The 12,748-nt window shown below is 41.4% G+C and overlaps 1 protein-coding gene across 1 annotated transcript in view; it reads right to left on the minus strand.

Moving 5' to 3' along the window:
* jarid2b (jumonji and AT-rich interaction domain containing 2b) overlaps positions 1-12,748 on the minus strand; it is a 102,180-nt gene that overhangs the window by 12,021 nt on the left and 77,411 nt on the right. Inside the window, exons 5-6 of the mRNA XM_072447830.1 lie at positions 4,981-5,175; positions 567-790 (exon numbers count right to left, since the gene is read on the minus strand). Coding sequence (XP_072303931.1) covers positions 567-790; positions 4,981-5,175 — 419 coding nt within the window. The remainder of the gene's footprint in view (positions 1-566; positions 791-4,980; positions 5,176-12,748) is intronic.

Consider the following 12,748-nt stretch of genomic DNA (forward strand, 5'->3'; position numbering starts at 1 on the left):
ACGGAAAGAAGTGAAGAAGTCAGACATCACAGAGAAAGTGCAGCACTGTCAAAGCCTTCACTGCAGTCTAGTAATGAACGACAAGCTTAAAACTACCAATGACAAATTAATACAAAGAACCGGAGCTATGTGGAATATTTCTAAACCACTACTGCTCAAATCTCTTATCGCGGAACTGTAGTAGTCAATGTAAAAGCAGAAGTAGCAGTAATAACAGGATGTACGTCCCTCAATTGAAAGTAAAGCTAAAAGAAAGCCTTTTGTCTTCTTCTACCTATGAGTGTAACTGAAGTGGCTCTAGTCCAAACTGTTGCGTCCTTAGGCAAGACACTTCACCCACCTTGCCTTGTATGAATGTGGTGTGTGCGTGTGTGATCGCAGTGAAAGTATTGTAGCGATAGCAGCGCTCCACCCCAAGTAAAGAGTGAATGAATGTTTGAACGCACAAAATTGTAAAGCAACTTTGACTGTGAGCTTTAGTGTTTTGAGAAATGCCTGTGAACGTACATAAAAAGCCAGTAGGTTGCCCGCACCGCTCATAAACTCCTCTTTTCAGCGTCCTGTACCTGCTTGCGTATCTCATCTGCAGCCCGTCGTGGTGGCAGCCCGTTGGAGGCACTGGCCCGAGCCAAGGCCTGTTCCCGGGCGTGTTCCCTGGCCTCGGCCCGTTCGCTACGCTCCCTTAGCAGCGGCGGTGGCGGTGGCAGTTGTGGAGCGTATGAATCCCGGCCATGGGACCCTGCTTTGGGCCTCGGACTCTCCCGGGTCCCCCTTGCATGGCTGTGGAACACTGCACAGAAAAAGAACAACATTGGGATAAGGTATGCATGACTAAAACAACAAATTGGGTTTAATTTCTTTTAATAGTTATTCTTTCAGCTAAGGTCCACGTTGCTAATCTCATTATATAAACATACTACAGCTGAATAGAAAACCTCACGAAACCATGGCAGACCCGAGTGGAACAGCCCACACAAACATTGGAGTGACAAGTTTTGGCCCACGTACAGCGCCTAATCAGTGAAAGGTGCATGATTTAAGGTGTGCATGAAGCCCTCTTTGTTCAGCGCATGTCAATAAAGTGGTGTAAAGTGTCACGAGCTCCAGAACCCCTGGGATGATGCTAAGTGAGAGAAACAGCAGCAAAGCAATTACCACATACTTTCAATGGCTTTTTCAGTTTGGGTTTTATGGCCCTTCAGTTCAACAGGGGGCGGGTTGTGTCGGAGCACAAGAAATACATACAGCACTTTTAAATGTAGACACCACCTTTAACGTCTAAATCACTGACACATTAAGTAGCTTTTACGAACTTGATTTGGTGTTCCCGCATTCCCATTTTTGATTGATATTTTTGCAAATCTTCACGTTTTGTTGTCATTTTTTGAAAACACGACAACACTTTCTGTTCGACCATAACATCGTGCGGTCTCTGTAGTGACATTGAGAAGTGAGCAAAGCAAAAACCCAATAAAAGCTGTTAAATTTAACTATGTCAACATGGCAGCCGGCCCGACCAGAGGAGCGGCGCAGCGCTGATGAATGGCCTACAGCGAATCTCCTCACCCCCGCACCTCAAACGTTTCCCTCTCTCCCCTTTCCCCTCATCTCCAAGAGCCCGTGTTAACCTTGCTCGCACTGGAACCGTCCCAAGCTGCATATTTAAATTAGACACTGATCTTAACCCCGCAGGAAGGTGCGTGCTTGGTCGTAAGCAATGGCCGACTGTCGCAAACCCAGTGTAAAGAGCACGTCCTCATGGCATCATCGCTTTTGTCCCGTATATGTCTATCTACTTCTGCGGCTTATCGCTTTACTCAGTGTATCACAGCTCGGGCGCCAGGCTGCTATGCAAACACTGTTGGTAAACTAGATAAACTGGGAGAGGCTGTTGAATGGTTGAGATATTAATGTGTACCTGCTTTTAAAAGAAGGAGTTGTTGCGCATTGAAGTTGATTAGTGCTATATGAATTACCAATACTTCACAATAACAAAAATATATAGAACTCAGACTTAAACTCGAAATGTTGTAGTTCAGGGGCAAAGGTGGCACTTACTTCTACCAAAAATGTATTGTTTTATGGACCTTGTAAGATTGAAGACTTAAAGAAGAAATCTTACAAATGTATGCAGCAGTAGTGTGCAGTGACTTATGGATGGGCAAGCAGTCTTTGGCTACGTTCACACTGCAGCGTGAGAGGCCAAATAAATAATAATTGAAATCTGATTTTCGTATGTGGTCGTTGACATGACCATAAAATGCAACTGCAGTTTGTGTGTCTGGTGTGAATGGAATGCAGCTTGATGGGTCCCGCAGGCGCACAAAAGAACACAACATCACACATAGCTCACTTTGTTTACGAAAGTAAAAAAAGTGCACATTACCCAGCCACATCCACTCCTTTTATTGATATCTTTATTTTCTTTAAATTTCGCACAAAGGCTTTTTATTTCCGTTGTCATTGCATCAAGGAAAACTTAATCCCTCACTTGGCCAGCTCCTCAAATGCTGCCCCATTACAGTACAAACCCTCTATTTCTGCCTGAATTGATTTGTCACCCGATTTTTGATAAAGTTCATAAACCTCTTCTTCCACCCATAGTTTTCAGCTCCTTTGTCTGCCATTTCTCTCCACTTTCTCTGTTGTTTTCTGGTGCTTTGACTCAGAATTGTGACGTTTATCCCGGAAATGTTGCCTATTGATGACATTCAGGTCGGATCTAGAGACCTGAGGTTGAAGTCGCATTCTAAAAGTACGGATACAGATCAGATTTATTTCCACATAGAAAGTGGCCAGGGACGGATTTGAAAAAAATCTGAATAGTGCTGTTCACACTGACTGCCCTGAATTTGTTTTTGATACAGGTCACTTATGGGCAAAATATTCTGATTTGACCTGCAGTGTGAACATAGCCTTAGAGTGTTCATCTATATTTAGTGCATAACATTTGCATGCAAAAGTGAAAAAGGCAAAAAATGCATGCATGACTTGGTAGTGAACACCAGGTCTCCCATATGAAAGGTGAAGCTTACTGAGCTCAACTTCCATACTTAATAAAAGTGCTAGTCTCACTTCACAAACTAATGTCTAATCATCATAAAAGTAAACAGAGCCTTAGGTACAAACAAAGACTTGTCTCCAAAAGCTAGTTTTTAAGTCACTTGTTGAGACTTCACTTCACTTGTTGAAACTAACCCTGCTGTTGATTCACTTTTCCTCTGCACATGCTCAGTGGAGAATCATTTGCAAACAACCAACATTCCCACACAGGTTTGTTCAGTGCGGATTGAGGCTGTGTTGTCCTCAGAGCGCATGTGCAGACCCTTCAAACCAGCCCAGGTCGTAAAAGCACATGATATGGAGTAGAACATGTACAGGCTTCTGTCTAAGATAAGAGAATGCGCAGCGCAGTAGATGATCACGCAAGATTCCTGGCACGCAGTACTGCTCAGGGCCTGAAGAGGCCACTAAAAGACACAGTGACTTCCAGTCATGCTTGAACAGGCAGCACTTTTCCCCTTGTAACTATTTAAATATAGTTGTGACACACTGCTTGCCTGGATTGCCCTGACCTTTTATTTATTTCCCTATTTGCTTCTAAAACAGAAATAAATCAACCAAACCGATGCACACAAAATAAACACATTTTAACAGATAATAAGTTCCAATCCAAAATCACCACATAATTAACAAAAATAATTTAGAGAATGCTGTATCAATAAAATCAGTATACGTCCCATAAACCCCAACCTATAGACTAGAGGGCATTTCTATCTTCCCTTTCTTTCCTCCTCCACGTTTCACTCCAGAGGATGACAAAGCACTCACCTTTTGAACCTTTCTAGCGGCAATTTTGTGCAGACTGCAGGGAGGAGGAACCACAAAATGTAGCCAAGGTTTCAAGAGGGAAAATCACTGCTGGAAACGGTCTCCAAAGTGCAAAGGCCTTTTAGATGAATATCTGGACGGCTACTCGGAATGGTGCTATTCAAATGCATCTGCTTGTCTCCTTGACTATGATGTTTCTATATCTGTATTATTGTATGCAATGCACCTTTGAGTAACTTTCTCTCGAGCGCTTGGCCTCAGTGCGGTCACGGTCAGCCGCATCCATGTAATCTCCTAAATGCAGCGCACAGAGGTGTGAGTGTGTACAGCCGGATGTGCACACTTGCCCCAGGGGTGAACATACGCTGCCATTGTGTTGTAACGTGAGGGCTCAGGCCAGCTGTTGCGGGGCATCAACACCTTGCTGGGGCTTAGCGAGCAAAGTGTTAATTGGGGTGGAAGAGTCTTGTGTGCAGCTCGTATGTCCCATGTGACTCCAGTCATGCCTCTCAACCCACAAGCGGGACAAGGGAAGACACTTCATCTCTAGGTCAGAATATCATGATTATTGTGAGATAAACACCACGATTTAGTGATCATTCAAGATGACTGAGATCATGACCAAGCAACATGGAAATCTTTCCCATTGTCTAACACATTACTAGTCTTCAAGTTTGTGACAAAATAAAATTAACGTGACAAAAACAGCCACATGAAAAAAAAAAAGACTACATTTTGCTTTCACGAATGTTATTTTTTTAGTTCTTACCCTATTATTGACCTGAATAATCCATTAACCAAATACTCTTAACATTCCTACTCACTAACTGAGACTGAATTGGCTTTTCAGTTTTGTATATTAGTCCTTTCATTTTATTTTTTCCACTATACGGGGCCTCATGGTTCAGTCAAATCAGGCAAGTTTGTGTTTGATGTCATGGATTTCATTGTTGAATATCATAAAATGTACATAATTTGCTCTTAGAAGCTTTCCCAAATTTCAGCTAGAATAAGGTTAACCACAAACAAACAGTTTCTCTCCTTATGCACCGGTCCAAACCGACTCCACACATTCAGAAAAGAATGCAGGTACGTTTTTTGATGAGTTGGTTACAATCCGTGACCTTTAATAACTGATTTGGTCCTTACCATGTCCATTGAGGGGCTGTCTCCCCGGTAGCCGGCCCTTGCGTGGTGTGGAGTGACAGGAGGAGGAGGCGGAGGCGTTGTCAGACTGCAGCCCGCTCCTCAGCTCCTCCTCTTCCTCCTGCTCCTCTTCCTCCAGGTCGTCCTCCTCCTGAGAGCTGCCGAAGTAGGCCATGTTACTGGGCAGAGCCGAAGAGCCTGAGTACACACATGAATAATGGAGGGGAAACGTCAGGCCTAAAAACATTCAACAATTACTTATTTAGTTGGGAAACTCCGGAGAGATTGCTTGTATATGGCTACACATGTACAATATTGATGTTTTTGTAGTAATGCATGGCAAGTAGTGGAGGTCAACTGCAAATCTGAACCGAAGAAAAAGGAGTGGTCGAAGAAGTACTCAATTTAGTTGAAGTGCTGATACAAGCACAAGTAATGCAGTTTTAAAATCTCCTGAAGTACACCTTTAAAATGTACTTTAACGGAAAAAAGTCAAAGTAATTCACACAGATTTTGGTAAAGAATTTTGAGAATTTTCATTGCAAAATTCCTGGTCATTTTTAGCCCATTATTGTTTCCTCAAAGCCAGGAGTTTGCAGACACCACAAATGTTATAAAAAAAAAAAGCCATTTCAGCAGGTCTAAAAACAGAAGGGAAAAATATGCATATACTTTTTAGTCCAGTTTAAAAATAGAGCGCAGTAAAGTACAATCAGAATCAGAAAAGGTTTATTGCCATTGCCAATGAACAGAATTCACAAACATAGGAACTTGCTTTGGTGATTTGGTACAACATAAAACAATGAACAATGATAAAACAACATATATAAAATCAAAAAGGGATGCACTAAAAATTAAAAAAAAAAAAAATCTATTATAGGACAAGACATCTGCTCTCAAATGTAGTAAAGCAAAAGTTAAAAGTATCCATATTCCACAGTAAAATACAACAGGTACTATATAACTGTCATAAAGTACAGATACCAAAAAACACACACAAGTACAGTACTTTAAATTTTGTACTACATTGTTACTTTCCACCACAGAGTAGAAGTGCAAAAGTTATAAACAGGAACTACGCTTGCCTTATCGCAACTAACACCACTATACTGCATATCCTGCCACAACTACTACTAATACTATGACTTCGAATAACACAACTACTACAAGGTCTTTGACGAGGTCTGAGCTATGCAATTATTCTTAAGGGATATTAAAAGTATACAGAAATGAAGACAGTACAATAGAGAAAGTTGCTTTCGACTGAAAATCAAAGAACTAGACAAAAACTTAAATGGCTTTGGGGAACTGTGTCTGAAAAACGATAATTGTTGAGCTCTGAAAACAACAAAGCTCAACAAAGCGCTATTGTTAAAGTGCAATATTCAAGAACACAAAATAAAAGGAAATCAACAGTCGACACAGCTTTTGTTAGCGGCTTGTCTCAGTCTAGCTTAACCCCAATTGATTTCTCATCTATGGCTCTGTCCTGCAAGTTTTACGGTGAGGCTCCAGGAAGCAAAAATCCCAATCATCAACTAAATTCAGGGAGTTGGTAACAGCTCTTCCTAACTCTGAGCTTTTTGTTGACAGTTTTATTAAGATGTATACACTGTACAAGAGCTCAAATGTCTTAACACTATAAAGAAGTTCTTTTAGAATCCAAAATACTCTTTCCTTCTCTCTGGTGGTTTATCCCAAATCTGTCTTCCTCACTTCTCCAACAGGATTACTGTCAATTTCAGACGAAGAAAAGTTGACATCCCTCTCTCCCCTTTTCCTCTTCCGTCACACTCAATCGCTCACTTTGGAACAAAATCTGTACTAATATGTGCCATAAGAAGCTAAATGTTGTTTGGCAGCGGATAGCCTGTAACGTCAGCTCGGTTAGCAGGACGGAGACGCACACTCGTGCTCATAAAAAGGTCATAAAGCCCAAAGCCCCGTTATTAAATCTGATAATGTTGCGCTCGTAAATCAGCACGCAAACAGCTGGCCCTCAAAAAGTGCAGACAAAAGTACAGCAGTGACTAGCACCGTGGGGTTTGTACTGGCATTACTGCTCTACTGCGTAACATAATAATGAAAATATACAATCAGGAGTGAGAGAAAAGACGCCCATTTAACTTCCATCATTTAAATCATCATAATTAAAAAGTAGTAAACATGTCTCTAATCTGTAGCGTTTTGAGACCCTTTTTTTGCAGGAAAACCATGACGATGACTGTAAGAGTGCCCAAATCTAACTTGTGAAGTAAGATATGGGAGAGAAAGAATTAGGGCCATTGTTTCATTATTAGTTTCTTTGTTCTAGACCAGGGGTGTCCAAACCTTTTTTCACCAAGGGCCGTATTTTGAAACTTCAATGGGGCAGAGGGCCACAAACAACTTGACAATGTCGAATTTGTTAAATGACAAAGTGAATCATTCAAAATGTTGCATTGCGATCAGCCTCAACACCTTTAATTAGACCTAGAACATTAATTTTAGGTTGGTATAACATCAATATGCCTGAATTTTTCCCAATTTCACAATAAAAAGTACTACTTTTTGTTGTTTGGGCTGACATAGCAGGAGGCAGGAGGGCCAACAAAAAATGGTCTGAGGGCCGCATTTGGCCCCCGGGCCCTAGTTTGGACATTCCTATTCTAGACTATAGTAGCCGACTGACTAACTTGTCTATGACTTCCATACATTCTTTAAACTTCAACACCTACAGCAAACAGACTAATCAACATCAGATAAATTGATACATGCAAAAATGCACTTTATCATTTTCAAAAAGCAAAAATTTTGAACTATTTTCCCACTGAAGTTTTTTCTGGCTTTTCACACCGTTAGCTTTCATCTCCTCCAGAGCGATAATGTGAAACTATAATGTAATGTTAGATAGTGTTTGGCTTGGATCACACTTTTCTTTCAACAGCTCTGCCACGTCCTAATTACCTCCTCAGAGACAAAACAAGTGGATCAGCAGATTCTGCACACAGACTGTACCTGTACTTGTGCTGGGATTTTGAGACCAAAAGAGGTCTGAAGGGCTCAATATAACAGTCGAGTCTAAGTATTGATTAAACCGCATCTTCAGTCCGGTCAGGCTTTCCTGTGTGCACTATTACCTTACTACCCACGTTAAACTCACATCAAATATGTATTAGAATTACGTTACGCATATGGATCCGTGCAAATATGCCGTTTATGATGAAAAGCTGTACATAGTTTGAGAAGTTAGAGCTTTGAGTTTCACATCCATTGCACAAACCACTGCATCATTTGTCTTCACCAACACCCTTCTCAAAGACCAAACAAACACAGGGTAGACTCTCTGGCCCCATCAGCTCCTAATGACTTCATTAGCAGAACGACTGTAATTTAGTGCCCTCAACAAGGGTCGGGAGGCCAATGACAAACAGGCCACAGGGGCGACGGGAGCGGACGGCCAAATGAGAGGTGCAGTGGTCAAACGGAAACAAATTAAGAGACACGAGCATGTGATTCTCGGCTTTATAAATAACCAAGCATCTAGTGACAAGGGTGAAATTAGGATTTAAACAGACTTTTTATGATTTCAAATATAATGAATGCTTGGGTGGCGTTTCATCAGTATTTTGGTGCTTTTAACAAATAAAAATAAATGGTTGCATCAGTTTGTAATCACACGTAAATGCTGTTAAATGAGGTTTGACCTGTTTATTCACTTAGTCTTTTCAAACCTGTGTATATAGTCTTACTAGTTTTAATAATTAAATGTTAACAAAAGTGTAAACTACAGAAGGAGGTTCACATTTACTCCCATTCATTCCGATTAGAGGACCGGTTAAAATGGACAATACAAATTTGTCTCCTTGTGTATTACTGACCCTTAACCTTTCGTCCATCCTCCCTCACTGCCCCCCCCTACAGCGATGGAGGAAGAACGGCACAAACTCTCCCCCCAGAAGAGCTCAAGTCCAATCTCCCAATTCCTCCTCATTCCAACCACAGACAAATCATGATTAGGCCTGAAAGAGTCAATTAGGATTGTCATTTTTAACCGGGCTCAGGGCTGGGAGGGGACATAATTACTAACCCGTTATTCTCAGACTTCTGTTCCTTTTTCCCTTTTGTCTTCTTAACAGGAACTGAAACAATGAGCACGATGAGGACGATTTAAACAGTCAATCAGGAGAGTTGAGCCGCTGTGGGGACTTGTGGACGTACAGACTTGGAGCAGTAAGTGGGTGTGCAGTTTACAGGGAAGGCCAAGAGGGACAAATGGAAGTCGTTTTGACATTGAGAAATAAAGCCATCTTCTACAAACGGGCCCTGCCAAAACTCTGCATCAGCCACTTGAAGGGAGAAGACGAGGAGAAAGTTGTATGGACGTAGCCATGTGTGTAGGAGAATTAACCTGACGAAAACAAGCTGTGCTGTCGGAGGAGGATGAAGAATTAGCTCGTATTGTCTGTTTTAAGAGAATCACGAGTGGTTTAGGCCTTAATCAAATCCCAACAGTTGTTTACAAAGACAGAAAATGCTTTGTCCTTGAGGAACAGTCAAAGCAGCAGTGCACTTACTGTACGTCGCAATTAAGCCTCGCTCCCCAGAGTCATGCCTGTTGTTAAGCCTCAAGACAAGACCATCAAAAGGTTTGAAACGAAAGCAACACAAAACTTCTCTGATGTGGAAGTGTTTAGAATGTGCGTTGTTAAATGTGAACTGAAACCTGATTTGAAAATGTCCAAAATCAAGCAGCCTTAGCTTGAAACCAGCCAACACAAATTCATCTCATAATCTAAAGTACCGTATTTTGTATTGTAAGTTGCACTGGAGTACAAGTCCAAAATATGCATAATAGAGAAGAAAAAACGTATATAAGTTGCACTGGAGTGTAAGTATATAAGTCGCACTCCGGCCAAAACTATGAAAAAAGATGTCCGGAAAATATGGTAATGCAAGCTTTACTTCTTGACAATGAGCACAGGTGGGACCAGAAGTATGGTGGGAAAACCTTTGCGATTTGAGAGTCAATTACGTAGAATTTCCAGTTACTTTGTGCTTTAAGTGATACACAATTGCCCAGTCTTGCATGTTTTACTATGATAATATAGACTTTGCATCAACTAACTTTACACAAAAGACCAAACTCCACCAATCTAGCAACAAAAATGTCTACAATCCGATGCAGCGTATTCCGCTGTGCGTGTGTGCTACTCTTGTGTGTGTGTGTGTGTAATCCTTGGGACGAACACAGTCTGGTTCAGTGGGTCGACTCTGGGGTTATGCAAGCTCAGAGCACTGCACTCTGTGAACCTGCAGCGTGATGGAGCTGGCAACGTCGAAGGTCAACACCAAAGTGGCATAACACGCTGGCATCAGGAGCTGCTCTCTGGGAAATTACATAAAGCTGTCATTTTGAAGAGCGTGAGTACAGACCGTTATTCATTTACTCCTAATCGCTTCATATCTTTACACTGCTGTGACAGAGCTTCATGCGCAGGATTCACGCATTTCAAGTCGATTCATTTGTTTTAAAGCAATTAGAGCTGCTTTTAAGATGGAACATAACAAACCCAATATTATTGACCTTTAAACATGCTCTGCATAGGGAAGATTAACAAACCTAGCTTTGTCCCGATACGCTAATGCAGCCACGCAGTTGCAAAGAAAGCACTGTACCCGATTTTCACGGTTTCAAAATGTGTAAAAACAGAACTAGTTCATTGTAAACGCTACTAAAGTCCACGTGTATTGATTACTAAGATAATGCATTGCCAGCATCCTAAATATTCAAGATGATTAATTTAAAAGCACATCTATTCAGTTTCACTTGAATAGATGCTTTTATGAAATATCTGCACTTGGGCAAAACTGTTTTTATTTTATTTCAAGAAAAGAAAAAAAAACAAGCGTAGATCTCTAAGCTCAATCTACAACGTCCTAAAACTGGAAAATTCTAGTGTGTTCTAGTGTTTTTGAGGCTCAGAGGGGAGAGGACTAAACAGGATTCCTCAAACTAGCATGAATGAAGCTAAATACAACTCTAGGAGGGTTTTTGATGAACAATAATATAACCTGGTAAAAATCTTAAAAGGGATTTTTTGCATAACGTGTGTCATTTAATGTGTTCAAGCAATAACCAAAACTATTAAAATCTTAATCACAGAATAAGTTGCTCCTGCTCCAAAGAATCAAAAACTCAAAACATCATAGTTTTGTGTGAAGTTTGTGAACAAATTGCCGGGCTCAGTGCTGCCCCCTCCCTGCCTCCTCCTGCCCCTACAGGAGGTGTGCATGTTTCCAGAGGCAGACAGTCTGGCTGCTGCCCAAATGGCTTTCTCTATGGATATAAACAAGCCCCGTGCAGTGCTGGACCTCACATAAACAGCATTCAGGCGACACTGTGTGTGTCAGTGTGTCGGCTCTGGAGATGAGCAGTTAGATACACACAGACAGGAGTGTGGGTGGTGAGAGAGCATGGTCCTCATCATTCAATACAGACAACTCAACTCTTGTTTAGAACTTCTCCATCCGCCGGCTTGCTACCATGTTACATCAGAATTATCTGGCAACTCAACCCCCCGCGGAGATTGGGAATTAAAAATAACTTTTCCTTGGATAGAACTGCAGCAAAACCCTGTGAGCCAATTTAATTGTAAGAAATGTGGCAATTACAAGGGCGGAATGAAAAGCAATAAACGGCATGATGGAAATTTTGTCATGATCTTTACAGGCAAGAGTGTGATGAATTAAATCTGTCGCACTATTGTAAAGGGTTTTGAAATATTTTTTGAGTAAAGCGAGAACTGTTTACCAGATAAGGTTTGCAAACAGTGAGGTGAGTGGGGTGTAGACTTGTTTGCACTTGCTGAACTTTTGACCCACTGAAACTATTCAAACCACCAGGCAATAGTCAAATTGCCTTTAAGTTTAGAAGATTCACTTTACTTGGCATATATTTGGAAGAAGCACCAATTTAACTGTAGAAAACTTCAGATTAAAAAAAGACTTGCATCCACAACCTTCCCGTTCGAGGGCAGAAGAGCCAACTACATTACCACGGCCCCACAAGAATAAAAAGCAACAACTTCATACTTTCAGTCACACTTTTGATGAATAGAACTACGCAGGCTCATATCCCTAGATTCCTTATCAGCTTTCTCAGTTGATGAATGTCTTTAATATCTTTAGCTTGTTAGAAAAATCCAGGGAAAGTAGTTTGCTGTGGCCGGTGCTTTTAATGTTTGCGGTAAGCTCAGTTCAGAGACGAGCTATGGACCAGAGCATTAAAGCGGATACGGCTTCTGACAGTATCAAAAGACTCCAGTCCTTTTGAAAAGATTATCCCGGGCCGACACTGATGTCCTCAAATATCCTTCATCTGTAGACACACGATGGGAGGGTCCGGGCGCCAGATGAGCTGCCGAACACAGTGCGGAGTGGGTGGGGCCTTTTGAACCGACAACCTCCAGGGCTGTTCTGACCTTCTCCTCTACCTCTGTCCTGTTTTAGGTCTCCACATATGGGTCATGATGGCAAGAGGCCAAGGGGCTAACAGCAGCCGGCCCAGGAAAATGTCATCCTCACAGCGCGGAGAGAAGATACATTTATATATTTATACACAAGCAGCACTAAACCGGCGTTGTAAATAAAGTGAAGGTTATAATAGCATAGAGGAAAAAAGTGTACACAAAACAATTGTACAGAAGTGATAAGCAAGTTCAACAAATATGATTACTATTACCATCATTATTATTACTTCTACTTACACAATATATACAAAGCTACACAT

This window comes from Eucyclogobius newberryi, unplaced genomic scaffold (assembly GCF_026437365.1).
Source record: "Eucyclogobius newberryi isolate DKJ021-1_F unplaced genomic scaffold, fEucNew1.0.hap1 SCAF_16, whole genome shotgun sequence".
NCBI classification, from domain to species: Eukaryota; Metazoa; Chordata; class Actinopteri; order Gobiiformes; family Gobiidae; genus Eucyclogobius; species Eucyclogobius newberryi.